The sequence below is a fragment of the Oppia nitens genome, unplaced genomic scaffold, assembly GCF_028296485.1.
Source record: "Oppia nitens isolate AA-2021 unplaced genomic scaffold, nextdenovo-longstitch-racon4-pilon3 scaffold2_pilon_pilon_pilon, whole genome shotgun sequence".
Classification (NCBI taxonomy): Eukaryota; Metazoa; Arthropoda; class Arachnida; order Sarcoptiformes; family Oppiidae; genus Oppia; species Oppia nitens.
This window is the reverse complement of record NW_026533210.1, coordinates 4505524-4532074: the sequence shown is the minus strand read 5'-3', so window position 1 is coordinate 4532074 and position 26551 is coordinate 4505524. Positions and strand designations below refer to the sequence as shown.

Genomic DNA, 26551 nt, shown 5'->3' with positions numbered 1-26551 from the left:
TATTAAAAAAAAACAGTTTTTATTGCAAATGAATATTATCGCTAAACTAACTGATCTTGATGCTATTAATTGATTAATAATAATTTATTTATTTATTAATAAAAAAAACTTAAATTTATTTACAAAATGACCAAAACTTAATTTTAAAAATGATAACATTTTAGATATTCATAAATAACATTTACCAGTAGTTTTAATTTTACTTTAACTTACAGTACAGTAATTTAGTTAAAATAATTCAAATCACTTATTTGTAAAACTATTTTTGTTGTTTTGTTGACTGTTTTTCAATGTCTAAAACATTTTTCGCAAATAACTTGATATCGTCAGCAAAAAGTTTCGGTTCTTCAAAAGCCGCAAAATGGCCGCCACGGGGCTGTTCGGTAAAGTGTACCAAATTGAGAATCTTATAGCCGACCAACTCTTTAGGACAATGTCCTATCTCGTTAGGAAAGTTGGCCACACCTACCGGGACAGTGGCATCAATAGGTTCTCTAAATTAAAATTATATATTATCTGTAATATTTATAATTACTGTAACTATGATTATCATCAATAAACTACATACTCATCCCAATTGTAGCCATATATTGATTCTACGTTTTCCTTATAAAACCGAAAAGTTGCGGCCATATTGTCTGACACCCAATAGATCATAATACCAGTTAACCATTCATCTAATGAAATCTTATCTGTAAGACCACCGTCCCATTTGTCTACATTCTGTAAACTGACAGCAATTGAGGACTTTTCCAATATATATGCAGCCAAACCTGCAGGACTGTCGGCTAATGCGGAGGATATAGTGTCTGGTTTGGTGGCCTGTATATGATAATAACCGGTTTCTCTCATTAATAACTGAAATCGTTTTTTTAGCGGAAATATTCTCGGATAATCCCGGTCGGGATTTTCAAACACTAGTTGTGGAAACCACATTGCAATCAAAAATTTAACAAAATGTATGCCTTTCGGGATCAAACATCGGTTCAGATTTAAGTGTAATCCACGGATACTGTGATAAACATATATATATATATAAATTATTAATAAGTAATTAATATATTTTCTATAAGAAATAACAAAAAATAATAATAAATCACTTTTGTGGATACAGTTTGGCCATAGATCTGGCCACAAAACTGCCCCAATCGCCGCCATTCACAACAAAATTATTGTGATTTAATTTTTTCATAAGTTTAATAAAAATATGTGCCGTTTGTATACTATCGAGACCTTTATAATTAATAAATTTTTATATATTTAATCAAAATTTATATTAAATTAACATTTCTAAACAAACCCGACTGATTCGGTGCCTCTGAAAAGCCATAACCGGGAATCGATGGACAGATTATTTCAAATGCCAGACCATCTGCTGTCGGTTCAGTCAACAGTGGAATTGTTTTGTAAAACTCCCAAATTGATCCAGGCCATCCATGAATTAACTTTTTATATATAGTTACAAAAATAGTTAGATATTAATATTAATTATAATAATCAAAATAAATACCATTAAGGGAACGATAGTTTTTGCCGGTTTTGATGGTTTTACGTGAATAAAGTGTATATCAATACCACTGATCTTAGTTTTAAAGTGATTGTATTTGTTTAACTCCTTTTCCTGTTTACGCCAATCAAACTTTGTCAGCCAATAGTCGACCACTTGTTTGAGATAATCACCATTAAAGCCATAATTGAATTGACTGTCTGGCAGTGGTTTCACAAAACGGGTCGATCGGAGACGTTGTTTCAGTTCACTGTGTACTTCATCCGATATGTTGACTGTAAACTTGTTGATAGTATCGGGATCTTTAGGTAATGGTTCGCCAGCTATTAAAACCATACAACAAATCAAAACATTAATATAAAAGTTATTTTTTTTAAATAAAACAATTGCTAACATTTAAGTTTATTTTTGCCAAACCATTTGGGCTCTGTTTGAAGTAAATCTAATTTATCACTTTTTATAAATAATTGTAAAACAATAGCAGTTATTGCCGTTAAAATAGCCAAAGCAATTAATTTTCCCAAAATTCCCATAATATTATTATTATTAATATAAAATTCAGTAATACTGATATTTTCTTTGAAAACAACGAAATTATTATTTCATAAATATTTATTTTTAAACAATAATTTAGTATAAATACATTATTTTCTTTTTCAACAAATAAATAGTCAGTTTATGACAACTTTTATATTTATGAACTTAATATACAAAATATTTCACAACTACTAAACATTATTGCTAATATACATTTCTCAATATACAGGTATCAATAACATTAAAAAAAATTGTTAATATTAAATATAGTTATAGTTAACTTTAATTTAAATTAATAGATACAACAAAAAATAAGTATAAAGTCTAAAAACTATTACTGTAAAAACCAGTTTTACATACAACTTATCATAAGTTATATTAGTTTTGTTTCAAATTGTACTTTAAAACACTTTAATTTTTAAGTAAATTCAATATTTTATTTAATAATAATAATATTGTTATTTATATAAATTTGTTATTTAGTACATTTCAGTGCATTTCCGTACATTTATGATGTAATAAAAGTTTAATACAGTAGTTTTGATAATTTAATTTTTTTAATATAATATTTGATTTGTTTATAAATAAATAATATTTTACAATTAAATAATAAAATAATAATTTGATTAAAATATAATTTTATATATTTATTAATAATATTTGCTACAACAACAAAAAACAATTATATTGTCGGTTAGTTAGCTCACGATTGCGTAAAATAAAACCAAACGATTATTATTATAAACGTTTTATTTTAAATAAGCAAAAAAATCATTAAATAAAACCATTACAAAACGTTAGGTTATATTATACCGGATAATATCGTACAGTCTATAATATGTATGAGTTTTTTATGGCCACTATCGGTCGTCAATTTATCCGACGGAAAATGTTAGATATTAAACATGTTATCAAAATTTTATTATTTGGTAATCATATTATTAATTATTTTATTTATAATTATGTAATAAAATTTTAATAAATATATACAGTAATTTACGGCTACGCTATTTATTATATTAATTATAAATATTTTTAATCATTATTGTATATTTATATATATATATACTGTATATATATATATATATATATATTATACGAGTTAAAAATTTTTATTATCCGGTAATCATTAAATATTTTGTTGTCTAGGAAATATTCTAGACAAATAGTTACTGGTGCTTGATCATTTTATCAACATAAACTATTATGTTATATAATAAAACAAATATAAATATTTCTAACAATTGTCATTCAATATTATTATTAAAAAAAATGCTAAAAATAAATACAGTATATGTATGAATAAATTATCTAATAATAATTATCTTGATTGCTTTTTATAATGTAATAGCTACACTATATGATCGTGTTACATTTTATGACTGTAATCATTATTATCGTGTTAAAACAAGTATTAATAAAATACAATATAATATAATTTGTATAAATGTAAAAAAATTGAATAGTGTTATTTATATTCATAGCATTTAAAATTATAATAAAATAAATTAGTAAATAAAAATCTAACTAAAAACAAATGTCTCATCAAAATACTAATCCTATCAATGACTGTGAGATGACACTAACCAACAACCAGACTAACGGTGCGTCGGAAAAGTATAGGGATAGTCGTGCCGTACGAATCAATCAAACTTTGAAACATTGGGAAAAAAGTATTGAAATTAATTATTAATTGTAAAATTAGTTTTTTATTGCATCTTTAAATTTTATTTTCCAATTTTTTAAATTTAAAAATAAGTATTTTACTACCAAGTGATCCCAACAATTATGACATTAATAGCTGGCATATTTTGTCTTGTTATAGGTATAAATAAATAATTATTATTATGTATCTATATATATTAAAATTATATACTCTATATAGTAGTTATATTATTTTCTAAAATATTTTTAATTAAATTTTTTTAAATAACATATTGAATATAGGAATTTTAACACTTAACAAATGTCCGTATACTCCAATATTACCGAAAATGTTGACACTTAACGGCATACTATTAATTATAGTATTAATTATTGAATTACTAAGGCTTTGGTTAAAATATAGATTACAAACACTAACCGTATCACTAAAGGTTGTCATATATGCTGAATATATTTTGATTTTAATAGTGGCCATCATTTATATCATATGTAAGTTTTTGCATATAAATCATTTTTTTCTAAATACTAAATATACAAACAAAATATGTCTATAACTTGTTGATCATATTTATTAGGCAATGTTTATGCATTTAAAGGCAATCCTGATTTATATGATAAACAATCACCAGATTATTGTAGTCCAATATTTTCAAATTTGGCCCATTGGTTGCCGGGTCAGTTATTTATTATAGCCGTTATTGTTATATTAATAATTCGTATCAGCAAAGATTATCAATTGTTGGCAAAATAAAAAAAATAGTTAATTATATTAATAATTTTAAATTTTATTTACTCTAATTTCATAACAATATATTGTATTATTTTTACTTAATTATTTTTATAATCTCTATTGCACTGAATTGATATAAAATGATTAATAAAATATTTTGTATTCAAAATGAAAGAAACTAATGTAAATGTAAATTGTATTGTAAATGTAAATTAATGTAACTGTATTATTACAATTAGTGTATGATAAATAAGTTATTACTAACAAATAATAATAATAATAAATATTTATAAATTTGATTCATAATAAACTGGAAAATTTATTTTTTAAATATAAAATTTATCTCTTTCTCTCTCTCTCTCTCTCTCTCTCTCTCTCTCTCTCTCTCGTTCTCTCTGCACAAACACAAAAATCATTTACAAAATAAATATAATAAAAATTATCATTATGTTTAAATGCATAAAAATATTATATTGTATAAGTTATAATGTTGTCTAGGTTGTACAATAAACTTATAAACTTCAACTTCATATTTAATCCACTTTGCTATCACATATTTAATTTGCATGTAATGTAAGTTTATATAAATTTATATTAATGTGTATTAATGTTTTTTTTTAAATCTGATAGTTTATTACAGTAAATAATGATTTTTAAAAATTCAATTCTAGTATGCTAATATTTCTAAAATATAAATTCAGTAATACAGTACAGCTTATTATTATTATTAATATAATTTACAAATACTAGTTTTATAGAATATTTAAAAATTAAATTAATAATGACTGATGAAAATGCTAATCTAAACTGTGATTGTGAGAGTGTTTTAAAAGCTAAAGTTAATAATAGTGCTAATAGTGGAACAGATAATGAGGACAGTCGTATAATACAATGGGACAGTGTTGTGGACTCCAATAAAATTTGTATCTCTAATTGTAAGAAATCAAATTTATTAAAATATTAAAATTTATTTTCTTAAAAAAAATTATAAATATTAATTACAATAGATATTTATGGCTTACTAGGAATTGTAATTGGAAATATAATTGGATTTTGTTGTATTATTATTGGTATATATATATATAAATCTACTACTAATATACTATTATTATATGGACAATGATAAAAATATTTCATTGACTAATAATAGGTTCTATACATTATAACGACTGCCCATTTGCACCGACATTGACTAAAGTGTTGATAATTAATGGTATACTAAATATTATAATATTTTTTGTCGATAAAATACGGCAACGATGTAATCAAAAATTGATAGTAATAAAGAATAGCCTAAAATCTATCGAAAGTGTTATATCGTTGATTATTTTTATCACATTTATTATGTGTAAGTTATTTAATTTATCTTAACTTTTATAATACTTACTGAAAGAAATAAAAATGAAAGTATTATAATAATCTTCTATTTTCATAGGGTGTGTCTATGTATTTACAGGCAAACCTGATTTATATGACAATACTGTCGATGACTATTGTGATCAAACTTTGTATAAGTTTGCATATTGGGTGCCAATAATTGCATTTATTATCATTGGATTAGCCATTTGGATCATTTGCTGTATTGTTGTTCGCTATTTATGGCGTAATCGTCAAAACTAAATTTTATCATAACTATTATAAATAAAATTAATTAATTAATTCATATTAAAGTAGTATACGAAATAGTCTACGGTTCGGTTTATAAAATTAAATTTGTTTTATTTATATTATATCACTTTCTAGACTACTTACTCAGTTTATCATTGATATTATTGTTTCAAAAAAATTACAATATTTTAATTATCTTAGTCATTATAAAATTATCTAAGATTACAAAAATTACTATACAGTATAAATGGTTACAATATTTAATTGTTTTGCACATATTTTCTTATTTGCTTATAAACAAATTTATCACCTTTATAATAATAATAATAATAATAATACTGTATGGATGATTAGATTTCAAAATGTTTTATATTTATTGTTATATTAGGAAAATACTGTACAATTAAAAATACTACTTACATCGTATAATAAAAAAATTTTTGATAACAGAAAACAAGTTTATCATTTTGACATAAAATTTTTTTACTGTATTTGTATAAATAACATTATTGAATAAAGTCACAAATCATTTATTTTTTTCAAATACCGTAATTATTTAATTATTATTTAGTATAATGTATTGATTTGTGTTATAATGTGTTTAAAATTGAATTATAAAATCATAGATGACCGACGAGACTGAAGCTAATAAAGATGTAGAAAAGGCCGCTTTAACCGCCAATGAGACGGCAAACAGTGCGCCAACTACTGCATCGGCGGCGGCAGCGGGAAAGGGATCCAACAATGAGGACCGGCTTATTATAAACTGGAATAAAGCCACACAATCTTATGAAAGTTTTTCATGCAATTGTATAGTATTATCAATATATATATATAAAATAGTTATTTGATTAAATAATTAAATTTGCATAAATTTTATAGGCAATGTGACCATTGCATTTATAACTGGAAACTTAATTGCCATTTGTTGTATTGTAATTGGTATTTAAATTTATATAATTAAAAAAAATATAATTTAATTTTTCAATCAATTAAACTAATGTTTAGTTGCTGTATATTTGTTATAATATAGGATCCATCTATTTTAACGACTGTCCACATTCAGGAATGTTGCCTAAAGTGCTGATAGATTACGGTGTGTTATGTATTATGTTATTTATTATCGAAAAAGTGCGCAAAAGAGTTGGCCAGAGATCGGCCGCAAAAACAAGTCTCGTATGCGTAGAAAGTGTCCTATCGTTGGCTATATTTATCTCATTTATTATGTGTATGTTATTATTTATTTTTTATATTAATTTTAAAAATATTTACTATAAATTAAAATATATTAATAATTATATAAATATATATTTAATAGGGTGTGTCTATGTATTCAGGGATAGACCCGAGTTGTATGACACAACAGCACCGGAGTATTGTAACAAAACTTTGTATTTGTTTGCCTATTGGGTTCCAATCGTTAGCTTTATTATACTGGGAATTATAATAGCATTCAGTTGTTGTTGTATTTGTTTTATTGCATTTGCAAATAAAAAATGATTATTCTATTATCATATTTTTTCAATTTACATTCACATAACTTTACATATATGTATCACATATACAAATAAAAGCAATTATTTTTTTGCGGAAATATAATGAGACGAAATTCTTCAAGTAATATGTATTGTTATAATATAATAATATAAAAAATAAATAATTTCTAATACTATATCTTTAGTAGTCAATAGCAAATTGATTAATACGTGATTTCAAATTAATTGTCATAGTATTGTATATCTTCTATTGTATATATGTTTTGTTTTAATAAACATAACACAAACAAACTTATTATGATTTTATTAATACTTTAATTTTTAATTTGTATTTTCTACATTTATAGTATTTATTTGCATATTGTTTTTTATTTATAATACAAATAAATTTAAATTTTACTTGCAAATTTAAATAATTACTATTGTATCTATTTTAGCAATGTATTTTTATTAAAGTATTTTATAAAAACACATAAATATCACTTTTTTATTATATTAGATATTACTTAATTTAATTTTATGTAATCTACTAAATATATTTATAGTATTAATAATTTCTTAACAATATGAAATATAATTTTGAATTATTTAAATGAATGGATTTCTAGTAAATAATAATAATAATAAAATTATTATTAATTATAGATAAATAGTTTATAAAAATATTTGTAATAAACGAGTAAATGAAATAATATTTATTGTGAAAAATATTTTGAAAGAATTGTACGGGAAGTAAGTATGATTTTAATCAATATAAAATATAGGGTTGACAAATATTATTTTACACACAAAATAAGTTTTACATTTTTTAAAAATGGACAGTTTTTTATAAGTAAAACTTATTGTAAAAATATATAATTTAATAAAAATTTTCTAGTAATTATATTTTCTATTATAATTTACAACAAGTAATTATCAACAAGTTAATTGTTGGTAAAACTTGTCTTATTTTTAATACATAAAACAAAAATATAATTTTATTTATTAACTATAGATAATTAAAAATTAACAATAACAAAAAAAAATTAACGTAATAGCTGTAATTTAGTGACAAATAAGTATCATATAATATTAATAACACTAATTTAAGATTTTTTTTGTACTTAAAATACTAGTACTAGTTTTGTAAATTTTGTTGGCAACCCTAATAAAATACTATGAACTAAATATTTCATTATATTGATACAGTAATATTTATTCATTAGTTTTATTGTAGTCAATAGCAAACAGATAATATATAAAACTTGCACTTAAATGTCATAGCATTGAATATTTCGCAAAGTTTTATTTAAATAATATATTTTTCTAAAATATAAATCTAAATTGTTTGAAAATTATTTATACGATTTGTCAAAATTCTATTACTGTATAATAATAAGACAATAAAATATTGTTTTTAGTTAATTTTAATTTATATTTAATTTTTAAAACTAAATATTTTTTAATTTATAACATAATTTAATAATTATGAGTGATAATAATAGTAATAATAATGCTAATCAAGTAGATGAAAGTCAACAAATTTTAATGACAACAAAATGTATTGAAAATATTGTTGATACTACCAGTCCATTGACTACCAGTCCATTGACAAACAGTTCACAAAAAGATACTACAAATAAAACAAGTGCTGACAAAAAACTGAGATTACGTTTTACCACTTATTGTCTCTATTATGTGATATGTATGTTTGATTAATTAAATTAATATTTAAATATTTTTTTAAACTAAAATTAATTTTAACTTTGTTTTTTATAGCCATCACCTTTATCTGTGCATTTATACTGTTATGTATTGTTATGGGTTAGACTAACATAAGATGTTATTACAATTTTATTTATACTAATTATTTTTTAAAAAATTATATCAAAATTGTTTTCAGGAGCCCTCTATATAAATGACTGTCCACTTTCACCAACAATACCCAAGTTGTTGATAGTTTTTGGTTCATTAAATGTTATGACTATTATTATTGATAAAATTCGGCAATTGGTTAACCAAAATGATGTTATAAATACTATATTAATATCCATTGAAACTATACTATCGTTGGCTACAATAACCATATTTATTTTATGTAAGTTTTTAAAGAAAATCATATTTAATATTTAAAAAAAACTATCGGTAATTAATTTGTGATTGATTTAAATTATATGACATTTTATAGGGTGTGTCTTTGTATTTAAGTCCAAACCCGAGTTTAAAGACAGTTCATCACAAGATTATTGTCAGCGAAGCTTATATTTGTTTGCCTATTGGGTGCCAATCATTATCATTGCTATAATTATATTATTAACAACAGTTATATGCGGAGGAGATATCAATTTCTAACTGAATTACTAAAGTGGCAAAATAACAATTAATTTTTTAAATATTTATTACTTTTTTATGTAATGTATTATCTTAAAAATAAATTATTTATAAATATACTTCCTATAAATTTCAATAAATTACATTATGAGTATAAATAAATTGACTTTCAAGTATATTTACAATATGATTAAGTATTTAATTTACAAAGTTATAAAATGATAACAATTTTTACACAAATAAACCAATGGTTACCGATAACAATGAGATTAATTTATGATTTCAAGTGTCGGTTATTAACAATTTTGAGTATTGCATATCTCGTCAGACATTTATTTCAAAGATTAATTTTTTCCTCATTTGTTTTCATGTATTAAATATATAAATATTTAACAATTAGATCTTACAATATATTTTATTTATAAAAAATAATTAATAAATGTTATGACAATAACTTTAATTCATAATTTTGTTTTTATTACTTAACAATTTTTTATACAATATTTTATTTGTTTATTTATATTATAGTAAATTAAATTATTATTATTAAGTACTTCATATTTTATAGCATAAATAATAATAATATAACTAATTATGAGCGACAATAGTGACACCAATCAAACTGATGAATGTCAACAAACTTTAATGACAAATAAATGTAATGAAAATATAGTTAACACCGACACTACCGGTCCATTAAGTTTGCCAAAAGTGACCACAAATGACACAACCGATGGCCTAAAAGTTACGTCGTCTCGGATGACATTTCGGGACTTTTTATTAACTCATTTTTTATGTTATATTATTTGTGTCCGAACAAGTAATTAATATTTTTAAAAAATACTTATCTATTATTTTATATTTTAAAAACTATTTATTTTTGTTATAAAAAAATTAGTAATATTTTTAAAAATTTTATTTTATATTAAAAATAGTCGCCAGTATCATCGGTTCATTTACATTGCTATGCATTATAATAGGTATGACTTCAATTAATTATTGTATTCATTATTCAAACAATATTATAATTTATAATTAGTATTTACTAATATACAGTATATACTAATATATAGTATTTACTAGTATATACAGTATTACAAACAAACATCACATAAAAAGTAGTTTGAAATAGTTTTTTTAATCAACTATCAACCAAAAAAAAATAATTGTTACTTTAAATAAAACTAATATTAATTATATTTAAATTTATCAAATGGTAATAATGATTCATTTACTTAAACATTAAACCTTTACATATTTATAAACTATAATTATATTATATACTGTATATACAGGTATTATACAGTAATTTATATTGATTAATTAGTATGATATATTAATCTAATTGTATTTATATTAAGGTGCCATCTATTTTAATGACTGTCCAAATGCACCGATAATTCCTATTATACTAATAATTAATGGTTCATTAAATTTACTATTAAGTATAGTAATCAATATTAGACAACGCTGTACACTGGGTAGAAGGTCAAAGGTTAAACTGGTTTTCAGATGGTCAATATTATTGTTGGCTATTTTGTGGATTGTATCAATGATAATATGTTAGTATTTAAAAATAAAACATACTGTATATTAATAATGTATTTTCATATAATTATTTAAATAAATTAGGGGCATATATGATATTTAAATATGATGACCTGGAGTATTACGATAATACTGCCAATAATTACTGTCATCACTATTTATATAGATTTGCATTTTGGTCCATAATAGTAATCATGGTATTATTTCCATTGTTGTTAGCACTTGTATTAACTATTTATTGTTATTTTTCATGCAATTAATTTTTTTTAAATTTAATTTTGTAATTTATTAAATTTAGTTAATTATTTACATAAAAATAAATCTATTTTGATAATAAACAAACAACTATTTTTTTAGTCATTTATACTATATTTTAATATGATTTATTATTACCAATTAAATTTATGTAATTTTTTTTATCATTGAATGTATTTAAAAATCAAGGTATTCTATAAATATTAAACTATAATAATAATGGATTTAATTATATAGTATTAATAGCTTACAGCAAAACAAAAAAAAATGTTAAACGCTTAACTTGATAATAATTTATGATAAACAATAGTAGCATGTTGATTTAATTAAAATTAATTGCTAATAAATTGCAAATTAGTGTTTGTGTTTTTGATATTAATACAGTTTATTTGAATAACCAGTTTTTATAAACGAAAAACTATAATAATAACTTAACAAATAAGTTAACAAAGTACTTAATGATTCAAAAAACAATACCTAAAAAAGTTTATACATTTACTAAATAATAATAATAATAATAATAATACATGTAATACAGTAATAATCAATAGAGCAAAATACAAAGGTTTTGATTGTATGGTATTTTATTTGTTTCATATAAATATCATTTATAATTAAAATAAATTTATATATCATATACTCATAGATATACTGACATACAGTTAAGTCCTAATCAAATAATGTAATCAAAATTAGATTATTATATGTTCTAATACTGTATATAAAAATGTTTTTAGCATTGTATTAGAAAAATTGTGATTATATTTATTTTACATATATATAATTTCATTGAGACATTAACTATTTAAATATAATATTTCAATAGTTATGTGATTGCGTGTAATATTATTTTCATTGTGAATTTTTTTTTAAATTTATTTTAAATTGATTTTAATTATATTAATAAAAATTAATTTGTCTTAATATAAGAAATTATTTATTTTATTTATTTGACATTATATTACACACACAAAAAATTTGTCAAAATATCAAACAAATGGATGATGAAAATAATAATAATAATAATAATAATAATAATGATATCACTGATGATTGTGAAAAAGGATTACTTGAGTCCAACGAAAAGTGTATCCAAACTGATGTCACTTATGTGGCAAACGAAGAGAAAATACAATTGAATTGTCAATTATTTGGCATTTCTTTCTTCAGATATTGGGATAAACGATCACTTTTTATTGATTCACGTAATGATAAACCAGTTAATGACAGTGGTTTTGTCGACACATTTTTAACATTATTATTTAAGACAAGTATTATTTTATTTTTTTAAATTAATTAAATATAAATAAATTAAAATAGACATTTTTATTATCAGTTGCCGGAATTATTGGTCTATTTATAGCTAATATACTTTTAGTTATATGCATTGTTATAGGTAAATATTTACTATAATTAATTATTAGTTATATGACATATTACAAATCAAATATTTAAATCAAAAAATAATATAATATATATAATAAATTTATGATATCTTATATACTTTATATAGGATCATCCCATATAAACGACTGTCCTATTGAACCGGCAATACCAGTGGTGTTGGTATTGTTTGGTTTATTTATTATCATAATCTCTATTTTAGAGACAATTAAACGTAATTTTAATTCAAAACAAATCAAATATCAACGAATATTGACCATCACCTTGGTCATTTTGAAATTTCTATCATCTATTATAATCATAGTTTGTAAGTGAATATTATCATTTAATATTACTAAAAAATACTTTACCGGTAATTATAATTATCCGAAAATAATGTTTTACTTACTTTTTTTTTAAAGGGATGGTTGTTGTCTACCGGTGCGATGAACCGGACTATTATGATATAAATTCACCCAATTATTGTAATCGAGGCCTATATTTGGTCGGGTTTTGGCTATTGAATGCAATGATCATACTCTGGACACTCATATTGTTTTTGGTTATATGTTTATGTGGTTGTCATGGATTGCTCTAAATTGTTATTTTTATAATTATCTGATATAATGATAAATTTCATTGTAAAAAATGTTTTATTTTTATTTATACGATTATCATAATTAACAAATTTTACTTTTAGTTAAATATAATTTTAATTAGTTATTTTGATTAACTAAAATAAATTTAAATAAAATCTTATAATATATTTGACAAATAAAAATGTTTTTTATGTATAATTTTTTAATTTAAATTTGTATAAAAAATATTTTTATAACAAGTTTTAATATTATTTATATATTTATAACATTTATAATTATAATATTTGTAAATATTATGAAAAAGTACATTTAAAACCCATTATAATAATATAATAAAAATTAATAGTATATAAACTTAAATAAATCTACATTTAATAGATTTACAACAAAACATTAGATTAGATAGAAAACTTGTATTATAAGAAATTTTGAAATAGTTGTCATAATTTAATATACCGTAAATAAAATCAAAAAATTTTTTAACAAGAAATTTAAAAAATAAAACATAAATTTCTAAATAAATATATATTAAAGTGAATATAAACAAAAATAATTTGTAAATTTAATTTTACCATAAATAGACATAACTATAAAAAATAAAATTTTGCGAATAAATTTCTATATTTAAATAATAATAAACAAATAATATAAACAACATATAAAGCACAATAATAATAATAATTTAAAATTAAAATACATGTATATATTTATATTTATTATAAAAAATACATGCACTAAAATCAATACTTTAATTCAATCAATTCACGAGTTAATTGATTAGTCATCAAAACAATCAATTAATTATTCAATCAAAAATTAACTTTAGAAATATCATTATAAAGTATAAAAGTAATCATTATTTTTAAATAAAAATAAGAAAACCAAAACTAAATACAATTAACTTTATCATTAAAAATTGTTTTTAAAATTTGTTTTTCATTTTCTTTTTTGATTATAGAAATCGTTTATCTATTAAAAGTCAAAGTACTAACCAATTAAAAAGACCAATCAATCTATTAAGACATCCGCATCGGATGACACATTTGGCTAACAATTTGGGAACAGTTCGTTGCTTATGATAGGATCGGTTTAAAATAGGATTTATTAATAAATTGTATTATTAAATGCTTGTATATAAATTGATAAATAATTTTTATCAATAAATAACTTTTTTAAATTAAATCCTAATTTAAGTGATCACAATCACAACAAATCAAATCAACAAAATGTAATTAATGTAAAACCCAACAAAAAACAGAAGACATCCCAATTGACCGATTGATCACAAGTTCGCACAAGTGGTCAGTACTTTGGAAGCGTAGTCGAGTGAATCTATTTGGCTTTCGGCGATGCCTTGGCGGCCGCCGACCGATGAGTTAATCCTTTTTTCGTGTTTTGGTCCACTTCTGGTAGTTCGCTCACATCTTCAACCGTTTTCTTCGGTTTCTTGCGAAGACCTGACGAACCCTTTTTGCGTAGAGCGGCCGCTTCGGCAGCCTTTTCGCGCATTCGTCGTAAATGAAAGTTAATAAAGTTCCACATCATCCACGCCTGCAACAGACAAATGGCCGCCAAACAGTTGATTCTGAAGATAAACAAATAATAATAATAATAATTAACATAAATTTACATAACTTTTTCAATAGTTTTTTTTGTTGATGTTATGCAATCAAATTAAATACCTAATAATTTGTGTATTAAAGTTGCCTTCAGTTAAATTTAATTGTGTGGTCTGGTGTGTAGCCAATCCGTACCAAAAGGTTAGCACCGATAGGGTTATGGATCCCAAACGTATTAAAACAAACAATACATTCCAGAGTTTAAAACTACAAAATAATGAAATAATAAAAAAATATAATTAATGAAAAATATAATTTTAAACCCTAAGCCGCGCACCTGTAGTTAACGACTTGCAATTTATCGGCAAAATATAACAATCGAGACAAATGAAACAACGCTTCCACTGTATAGTGAAGTATTGACAGACAAATGGCTACACGAGTGAAACTGTGTGGACAACAAAAATTTTTAGTCAAATAGTCACTGAAAAAAAACAGTTAAACAAATGGACAATACTTTAGGAGATAAGCGGCAGTGAAGAATATGAGATACAATGTGGCGTATGTGATACGGGCGCCCATTTCGTCGCGTTTTACTTTCTGGAAATACAGTTCCGGATAAGCGTGCAGCCAATAGCTGATCTGTATAATGAAGTAAAACTTAAACAAATAGGTCATCTCCTGGTGAGGATAATCGCTCCACAGTTTGCTGATGGAGTAGAGATAACCCTCGCGACGCAAGATCTCTGACGCCCAGACAATAGATATAATAAAGAAGAGCAAGAGTTGGCCGCTTTCGTTGAACTTCGAGTGCTTGATCTTTGATAGATGAAGCTTACGATTCACTTTCTGTATTCAAAAGACAAGTTATCATCAATTTAGTGAACAGATAATTGAAAACAATGTATCAATTAATTAATTTAAACAATTTGTTCAATAAGTTAGACAATGATATCGATTGGTCATTACTTTAGGGGTCAATCGGGTCAACATATGGTATACTCATTGATAACTTACATCCAAGAGGTACTCCTGGATTACGGCGTGCATCACAATCGAGATCAAGAAGTAGAAGAATACAATACAAAGATCTTTGAGGCCATACGTGTATTGAACCACTTCCGATGTGAACACTATAGTAACCGATCGGGAAAAAAGCAAATGAGTTAACACGTGTACCGATTGTGAACCAAATGAGTTTGTGATTGAGGATAGCCTTACCATCAGTGATATTGTGTTGTAGTGCGACAAACATTGTTGCAATCGGTGCAGTCGTCTGAAACAGTAGGCACAGGACAAACACCATTGCAACACATGAGACAATGTCCGCATGATTTGCGATCACAAACTCGTGGGACAGTATTGGCGGCGATTTGGTCGCACCGGTCCTTCTCTTGATACCCATCGCTGTCGACACTCTGCTGGTGATTGTGGTTGCGATCAAAGTGGTCGTCAATGCAGTTCAACAATCAATGGTCAGTACCCGTCGATCGGTTGAGTTGTGCTCTTAAAACAGATGACAATACAGACAGTCTGTAATTGATTTGTTGGCAGCACTGGTATGTCGTGTCTGTGTATGTGTTGTTTGAATTGATGACACAAACTATTGACGTGTAGTTTATTTTGTACACTATTTTTGTTACACAACTAGTTATCTATCAAACCATACAAACACTAAAATTTTATTAATACAACACTAGTATTATAGTCATACAACACTATACTAATTATAAATAATTCATTCAATGCTATTGTATTGGAAATTATAGTGTTGTATGGATTTACTATTAATAATACTGTACAGTATATTGTACTGTTAACTATACTGTACAATAAATAGTGTTAGACTAGTGTTGCATTAAATACAATATTATTTTCAATAGATATTAGTATGAAAACAGTTAAAGGGAGGGGAACTGTATGTTTTGGTTTGTCGTAGTTTATGTGGTTATTATAAATTATAAGCCCGGCTTATGACGTGTATCATCAAAGTTATAAATAAAAGGTTATAAAGGGTTATACAGTTATATAGGAATAAACAATTTTAACCTTGCTCAAAATTTAAACATATAAACTATCATTTTTTTATAAAATATAATTACTAATTAATATTATTATTTTGAAATAAAAATATGTTATATTAAATTTAGTATATTTGAAAAATAATCTAGATAATATTCTTAAATATTATTATAAAATTTTGTAAAAGATTAACTATAATTATATTAGAATATATAAAAAATAATGAATTAAAAATTGTTTTTTCAATAAAAAATTAATAAATAAGAAATTTTATTTTAGTTAACGTTTTAAATATTGTGTGTTTGTCATCACAATTAAATATATATATATCAATTTGAATAAATTCAAATAATACAGTAGTAGTAGTATTTCATTTTGTAAAACTGTTATAAAAAATTAATCATGGTAAATTGTCAATTAATTAATTTAATTAATCTATAAATCAATTATATTATATGTTTAATGAATTTAAATAATCTAAACTAATATTGATTTAATTGATATTAATATTAGTAATAATAAGAATTATTATTTTTTGTTTAAAAGATTGAATTTTTGTGTCCATTATTATTGATATAATTTCGGAAATAGTTGTTATTCTTTGACTGTTCCGACACTTTAATGCCATTTGTAGTCATTATCTTTACTGTCGGTGTCCTCACAGTTGTTGTCGTCGTCGTTGTCGTTATCGCCRACATTTTGGTGGGCAATGATTTAGCAAAAGGTGTCAATTTAGTGTCGGGTGATTTATGAACAGCCGTACGATTGCTGGCTAAACCCATGTATTTGTTAGCACCGGGCAACTCGTAAATCTCGATTGTAGTGTATAGTGGATCGTCTCCCTGACGCCAACCTTCCGGTGCATACATTATCTCTTCCGCCAACTGTTTCTTAGCCATCGATTTAAATCGATTTGATTCCATAGCTTAATACAGTATTATAATAAAATAATATATTAATATATTATATAATATATAGTAAGCTATAAATATGTCAACTTTTTTAAAGCATATTTATTACCAATTTTCATATCTGATGTTTCATACATTTTCTCATTTAATCGTTTATTGGTTTCTAAATTGATATTTGATATTATTTTCGGTGGTTTAACTGTTGTAGTAGTTGTTGTTGTTATTGTCTTTGGTACCATTGCTGGCGTTTTAGTGACCACTGTATCATCGGATACACGATTTGCGATCTCTTTATGATGTAAATCCATGTCATGATATTCATTACGATTTTTATGCATTTGTGCGGACGGCCGATGCTTTTTAGCCACTAGTTTGGCGGCTATCGGTAACGGTGGTGATAGTGGTGGCGATGAAGATGATGATGGAGTGGATCCAAAGTTACCATTTTGGTCGGGAGTCATATCGGAAGTCATCATATCTTCTTTATTGTCATAGCCCTTGAAATCAGACTTCTGGCCAATAAGTTTGACGCTCTCGATGTCGTGTATGAGCCATGAAATAGGTCTTAAATTTTTTAAATATCATAAATATAGGAATATAATATTTATGAAATAATAACTATGATTATTAAGTCATTTGAATGTAAATATAATATAAATTACTAAACTAATTACAATTTTTCATATATAAAAATCTTATATAATTATATTAACTTTGTTTACTCACTTCTATTAAATTGTTATGAAATTTATTAGTTTTGTAATAATAGATATTGCAAATAAATATATACTATTTTTTTATTGAGTTCATAGATAAACTATCAATATATTGTATATTTACTAAAGATTTTTTTTTAAATTTATATTTTACACAAAAATACTTATAACTTTGTTTTAAAAAAAAAAATTAACTAATTTTTTATACTATTAAATATACATAATAGTTATTAGAAATATTATTTATTTTGTCTAATCTAATTCAAAAATAAATTTTTGTGAATAAGATTTTAAAATATTAGAAAATTAATCAATAAAAAAGAATTTTAAACATAGAATTAAATAAATTTTTAATAAAATAAAACTTAATTATTGACAAATACTTACACAAATACAGGAATTTTGAGACTACCGTTAACATCGATCATTACTTTACCATACAATATATTTTTGGCATTTATTGTCGATAGTATTAAACAAATATTTATATAACAAACTAATATTAATTGAGCACACAAATACTTTAATTTATTGTTAGACATTATATTTTGCTAGTTTTTTATATTAAGTAATAATAATAATAAAATAGTGTTGCTGAAATTTTCCAAATACTTGTATCAAATATTAGTAGATTTACAATAAAACTTAACTAATATTTGTTTGTAATCGCAAAAAAATATCCAAAAATAGACTTTTAATTTCAATTTGTTTTTTAATATTACTATATATATTCAATATTTCACTTTATATCATATAAAATGATGATAACCTACACACACATTGAAACATACTATTTCACTATTTTAAAAGCAAAAATTGAAAGCATTTTCATTCAATATTATTAGTATTTTTATTATTTTAACAGATAATTTTATTTATGAAAAATAAAGGCAATAAAAAAATATCACACAATTATTATCATCATTATTATATGAGTTTTTAAAAATTATTTACATAACAATTATTATTATTATTATTTGTTGTTGTTGTTGCTATTTTTACAATATATTGTATAATAATTTCTCAAATTGATAAATAAAAAATATTTTCTTAAACATTTTTAGCATAGTTTTCTTAATAATTATTTTTTAAACAATTTTTTAATATATTCACACAATTTTTACGTAAACGATGGGTAAAAACATTTTACTTATTTATTTTGTTTATCTTTTCAAACAAACTTTTATTATTATTATTATTATTTTCTATTATTATAAATTGAAAGCCCAAAAACAGATTCACCAATAAATAAAAATCGTATTTTATTTTATTATTTTAACACATATATAGTATATATATATATAATTTTGTTTATAAATATCATAAATATATTTAAATATTATTTTTGAATAATTTATTCAATGTTAACAACACTGTGTGTGTGTCTCATCAATAATTGTAATGATCTGTCGACTAATCATTTATTCAGTACACATGCATTACCAGACACACCAGTTAGTCCTAATTTGTAGGACAATATAGACAGCCTATCTCTCTCTYTCTCTCTCTCTCTCTGAGCTCAGATTTTTTTCCAGCACTAGTACTACCAGTTATCCAGTTATACAATAGTAGTGATACCAGTATTAGCGGTAGTGATGATGAGCCGATTCACGTGTAAATAATTGCTATCATTTCTTGTATATTGTGTGTGACATTTATTTTAAATAATTTACTAAATAATTGACAATTTTGTGTCAATTGTGTTGTTGTTGTTGTTGTTTTTTTCTATTGTTACCTAAAAAAAATTTATATAAATAAATAAAACAAAGTTACTATTTTTGACACTTTTTCAATGACATGACTAGTAATAAAAAAATAATAAAGATTTTTATAAATTAAAACAAAAGTTATACCGTATTATTTATGTAGTATCATAATATTAGTTTAAATTATAAGCATAAAGTAAATTTTAATTTTTATAAAAAATATTAATAATATGTTAATAAATTATTATATAAATATCTTATCTTCAAAAATAAGTACAGTATATATATATATATATATATATATATATATATATACTGCATATACATAGAATATATGTATGTATATCTATAGAAATTATTGACCTCCTTGATAATATAGATAATTTTTATGCACTGCTTGTTAATATAATTAATAGCGACACACAATCATTGTTTTTAGTAATTGACAATTGAAAAAATTTATTTATGTATTTGCTATCATATAGTATATTGTATGTTAATTTTGTAATACTAAAAATATTATTTATGTGTGAATTACTCAATAAATGTTTTATAATCAGAAAAGTTGGTCATCCGTTTATTATATATATATATATATATATATATATATATATATCTAGCGATACACTAATACAAATTATAAATATATATCAGTAAATCAGTGAATCGGTAATTAAATAATTGTTAGTTTTCAGTTGTATAATATATTACTGTACTATTATTATATTATGTCTATAATAATAATGATATGTTAGGTTGAATAAAGTACAGTATATAAATTTATACTACAGTATACATATAAATTATATGGAGTGTATGTGACTTAAACTCAATTTATTTGACATATGTTTTTTTTGGTTATCATAGCATCTATTTTTAAAGTGAAAAATTAATACTAAATTATACTTTACAACAATAATGCTTGTTGTTATCAAAAGATGTTAATGTTGATAATAATAATAAAATTTTTATTAATATTAATATACATTAGTATTAAGTTATATAAAAAATAAAGTAATTGTATCTAAAAATTTTCAATTTAATCTTTTATATACAGTATCTTTATTTTATGTCACAAATTTCTATTTGAATGACATTAATAACAATACAAACATAAAACATGTTCTTTCAAATGACTATTTGATATTTGTTTTCTAAATTTAAATTTCATTGAATAATCAATTTGAATAACTTTCAAAACATAAATAAATTTATATACTTTTTTAAATTTTTTTGTTGAAAAGGTATTCAAATATATCATCAAATAATAGGTATAAAAATAGACTGTGATGTTTAATGCTTATATAATTGTATATCTTTTATAAATTGAAATAAATTTGCATAAAAATTACTTATTCAACAATAAATTACAGATTTGTATATACTGTATTTAAAATAAAATAAATTTTATCAATGTTACTTTTATACTGTTTTTTTTTTTATTGTAAAATATATTAAACATTGCATTTATTTTAATTTGTAAAACATATAAGAAAGCAATATTATTGAAATAAAAATTTGTTTGAATCATAAAATTAGATTATAGATAAATATGAAACAAATATTATACATACATTTTTTATCTCATGTGTGCTCATCAATAGATACCGGTTCTTGTGGTATAAACTCAAAAGTATAAACACGTTTAGATTTAATCATAAAAACACAGCCAAACAATACACTAATGATGAGTGAGAAGACAAACATCCCGATCACCCACTGATCCATCAGTGAGTTATCTTTAGCTTTGATGACCGTTTTGATCATCCATAGGGCACATGTGATTGTCCAGGTTATCGGTATAACAAACAAACTAATTTTGAACATCAATTCCGACCAACTGGTGATCTCAAAGTCATCACTTACGCTGATGTGTACCGGTGCTGATGAATGGTTTATATTGTAGTTGATCTCCATATTTCTCGCTGACTCTATGGCATCGTCATTATAGATGACACAAAAGTCATCCATCGCTTATGTTTATAAAATCACTTTATAATAATAACATTATAATAAAATTTTTATTTTATCTAACTATAAAATTTATAGTTTAATTTGTATATCATTTTAGATTATAACAATTTCACGCTTAACTATCATAATATTACTAATAATAATATTATTATTATAATTATTATTATTTAAATAAAACTTAACTATAGGATAAAACAATATTAACTTTTACTAAAAAACATTATATAATAATATTATATATATTAAAAATATTTTCTCATAACTCATGTGAATTGGTTATATATCAATATTTTTGCTCATAAAATGAGACAATTTTCAATGTGATTCAGATTTATACAAACAGTACTATCGATCGACAAGTTTAATATAAAATTTATATATATATGTATATAATGTATATACAGTATATACTGATATATTATATATCATATCAAAGTACACATAGTTATTAAAAAATATCATTTGTTTTGTTATTATTGTTGTTTCTAATGTATGCTGTGGTTATGTTGTTGAGCATTGAATGGCATGTGTTATATAACAGCATTTTCATTTATATACACACACTTACAGAATATTCTGTATGTATATAAGTATGTGTGTGTTTATGTGTTCATCCCTTTTTCACTACAGTAGTATAGCATGTAATAGCAGTGTTTATGTTAGGTGTTTCCTTCTTTAACTACCAGTGCATTGTGTATAAAAGTTCACTACTGTTACATACCGTACATCAGCTATGGATTTCAACACAGAAGCAAAAAACAGTTATAATATGTATTATTGGCGCGACTTCTTGTGTTATGATATCTTAAGTTGTTTATTGATTGACATAAACACAACTTTTCCCTATTATTTCTATGTTATGTAAAATATAAATATATATATAATATGATAGATAAATATATAGTTAAACACTTTTTTGTTTATAATTTTAGAGTAACTCTACATTTTTGTTTATTTTGTTTTCTGTAGTTATTTTGCCATTTAATAATAAAACCAATGTTTTAAGTTTATTTATTGTTAGTCATATTTGTAGTATAAATAAAATTGCTATACATTATTTAGTTAGATATTTTTTAACATTTACTTTTTAAAAACTATTTATTATAAATTTTTCAGTATAAAACTATTATTTAGTTTTAATTAATAAGTATACAGTATATATATATATATATATATACCGATAAACATAAATATAAATAATTTTATGAATTTTGTCCTATTTATCCAAATTAAACAGATTTATAATTTATATTTAGTAGTTTTGAAATTATTATTTTAAAATTAAAGTTTAGTGTATTAATACAGGTTACATACGGTTAATGTTAATTAAATCAAAATTTTTATATTTAGTTATACATAAAAATGTTTTCTATTATTAAAATATTATTAATTAAAATTTTAATTATTAATTATGTTTTCACTAAAAATGTTGAAAATTCATTGAATTTAAACAAAACACTTCTTGGCGAAGATGAGAGCAGAAAGTTTATTACTTTAGATTTTAATAAGCCATCAATGGTTGAGTCAAACAATAGGGCACCGGTAGCCGAACCATCCAATAGTGGACCCATATGTGTATCGCCAGGACTTGTCACTCAGCTGTTGACTATTGTATTAAACTTTATACAGACAACTATATCCTGTATTATAGGATTTCTATCATCACTGTTGACCTGTGTATTGGGAATTCCGTTTTTGGGTGGTGTGGCCCAAGTGCTCAACAATTTGAATCCACTATTGGCACAGATATTAACCATTGTTTCGACAACAATAGAAATAATACTTGGATAACTAATATGTTTATAATTTTAATTTTAATAATAACTAATAAATAATATTTTAATTTATAATGTAATAAACGTAATTTATAAATCAAAAAATATTAATCAATTTTTTTAATTAAAAAAATTAATTATTTTTAAATATTTTGTTTTTAAATCATATATTGACTCTGAAAAATTAGACTAATTTACAATTATATAATAATTATAATTGTAATTATAATCTTTTTTAAAAAATAAATTATAATATAATTCTAATTAGTTTAGCTAACAAAATATGTTTAAAAAATTAGTGATAATTTTTGTTATTATCGGCATATGTTTAGCTGAAAAACCTTTTATCCAGGATTTAATGTTAACGACTTCCGAAATTGTCTTGAATTTGGTGTCCATAAGTGAGGCATTGGCCAAAGCGTTGGCCGGTATTATTCAAGTGCTCACACAATTGCATACTATTTTGGGAAACATCTATAATCTACCCGATATTGCCAATAAAATTGTCAATAATTTGGTAAATAAGACACCGTTTAAAGAATTGGCTAAATTTTTGCAAATAGACCCTGAAGATTTTATTTTATAAATAATATTTTTTTTAAATTGCTAAAATTATTGTATTTATTTGTATAATTTATATGTAATTTTATATATTATATGTAAAAACCAGTTAAGAATGCTAGAAAGCATTTTCAGAAAAAAAAACTTGAATAATTTTAAAAATTGTTATAGCGGCTATATAATATATAAAAATTTTGGTCAAATATACATTATATGTAGAGTATCAATTGACTCGATATGACAAAATAAACAATTTTAGTCATGTAAGATATAACAAAATTTATTTTAGTATTGATATAAAAAATAATCATTATTTATACTTTTGCTAAATGTTCCCGTATATCAAAATTTTAATGAATATTTTTTATTTTTGTATAAATCTATAATTAAAAATTTTTGTGTACTTTTGCCGCCATTTTAAAAAATATGCTGAAATATTATTATTTTTGATTAAACGTTAAAATTTTTACCTAATTTTTTTACTTTGGCCGCCATTTTCTTTATGTTCCCGAAGAGATATCAAAATTTTACTGCATTTTTTTATTCTTGTTTTTGATGCTTTATTCAAATCTATACTTTAAAAAAAATTTCTTAAAATATTTTTTACTTTATTTTGTCCATGTTCCCGATATCAAAATTTTAATGCAACTTTTCAATACATTATTAGTAGTCCTCTAACCGAATCTGAAAAAACAAAAAAATTGCTACACACACACACACACACACACACAAAAAAAGGCTAAATTTTCAATGAATAAATTAWTGAATCTAATACTCTTTGAATAAGTTTAAAAATAAACAAAATATTTATTTTAAGTGTATAATTAAAATATTGGTTTAAACTATTTTTTAATTCAATTTTTTTTGTATAAAAGTTTGTTTATTAATTTGTTGAATTGTAATGTTTTGTAGTTATTTTCTAGTTGTTTGTTAAGACTGTGATGAATGGACTGTTGATGTAGTAGTAGTTGTCACTGATTTGGGGATCAGTATTAATATATAATACTGTTTATAATACAGTATATATTAAATACACATATATTTATATATCAGGGTTGCTAATGATTTTCTATCACAGGGGGTATAGGTAAGTAAAATGGCTTGGGGCTATGGGGGGTACAATTAGAAAATATTAAATTATAAAGTATTTTTATTTAATTAATATTTATATCACATTTTATTAACTTAAATTAATATTAATACAAATCTAATCATTTTTATTCACAATAATTTAGTTAAAATAAACTATTCTTAATATAAAATTATAATAAATATTAATTAGAAATATTTAATGTTAAAATTAATACAATTTTAATTATTTAAATTGCATTTTAGTTGAAAAATTGTAAGGGAATCAATGTTTTCATTATTAACAAAATTTATTTATAATTTTATTGAAAAAGTTTGGAAAAAATTTTTAAAATTTAGATCATAGAGAAAAAATTTCCTAAAAATTTCTACTCATTTTGCTTAACCCTGTTTGTTGTAATAATTTTATAATATGATATTTTTAATTAAATATATTAATTGTAAGTGTAGAAAAAACGTATGCTATTATATATATAAAAAAAATATTAATCAAATTTCATAATGAAGTATTATTATTATCATTATCATTAATAAATTGTTAAATTTTTACAAAATAGTTAAATATTTGTTTATTAATTTTAACGGCAATACTAAAAAAAA

At 22.8% G+C, this 26551-nt stretch overlaps 3 protein-coding genes and 1 long non-coding RNA gene across 4 annotated transcripts; 1 reads left to right on the top strand and 3 right to left on the bottom strand.

The window, feature by feature from the left end:
* Positions 1-190: 190 nt before the first annotated feature.
* On the bottom strand, positions 191-2109 carry LOC128954887 (epoxide hydrolase 1-like). Its single transcript, XM_054300492.1, has 6 exons — positions 1902-2109; positions 1511-1830; positions 1301-1445; positions 1101-1233; positions 569-1012; positions 191-494 (listed from the first exon to the last, which is right to left on the bottom strand). The coding sequence occupies exons 1-6, from the start codon at positions 2038-2040 to the stop codon at positions 260-262; spliced, it is 1416 nt and encodes a 471-aa protein (XP_054156467.1). The 5' UTR covers positions 2041-2109; the 3' UTR covers positions 191-259.
* A 10657-nt stretch (positions 2110-12766) lies between these two features.
* On the top strand, positions 12767-13194 carry LOC128956222 (uncharacterized). The gene is made up of 3 exons (XR_008484505.1): positions 12767-12927; positions 12993-13052; positions 13170-13194. It is a non-coding gene; the product is annotated as an uncharacterized LOC128956222 (long non-coding RNA).
* Positions 13195-14690: 1496 nt separating this feature from the next.
* LOC128955048 (translocating chain-associated membrane protein 1-like) lies at positions 14691-16643 on the bottom strand. The gene is made up of 6 exons (XM_054300680.1): positions 16419-16643; positions 16215-16330; positions 15715-16046; positions 15535-15645; positions 15321-15464; positions 14691-15223 (listed from the first exon to the last, which is right to left on the bottom strand). Exons 1-6 carry the CDS (start codon positions 16600-16602, stop codon positions 14971-14973), a joined length of 1140 nt encoding a protein of 379 aa, XP_054156655.1. The 5' UTR covers positions 16603-16643; the 3' UTR covers positions 14691-14970.
* Positions 16644-17758: 1115 nt separating this feature from the next.
* LOC128955751 (kinesin-related protein 9-like) lies at positions 17759-19278 on the bottom strand. The gene is made up of 3 exons (XM_054301424.1): positions 19234-19278; positions 18240-18694; positions 17759-18144 (listed from the first exon to the last, which is right to left on the bottom strand). Exons 1-3 carry the CDS (start codon positions 19272-19274, stop codon positions 17759-17761), a joined length of 882 nt encoding a protein of 293 aa, XP_054157399.1. The 5' UTR covers positions 19275-19278.
* Positions 19279-26551: the final 7273 nt, after the last annotated feature.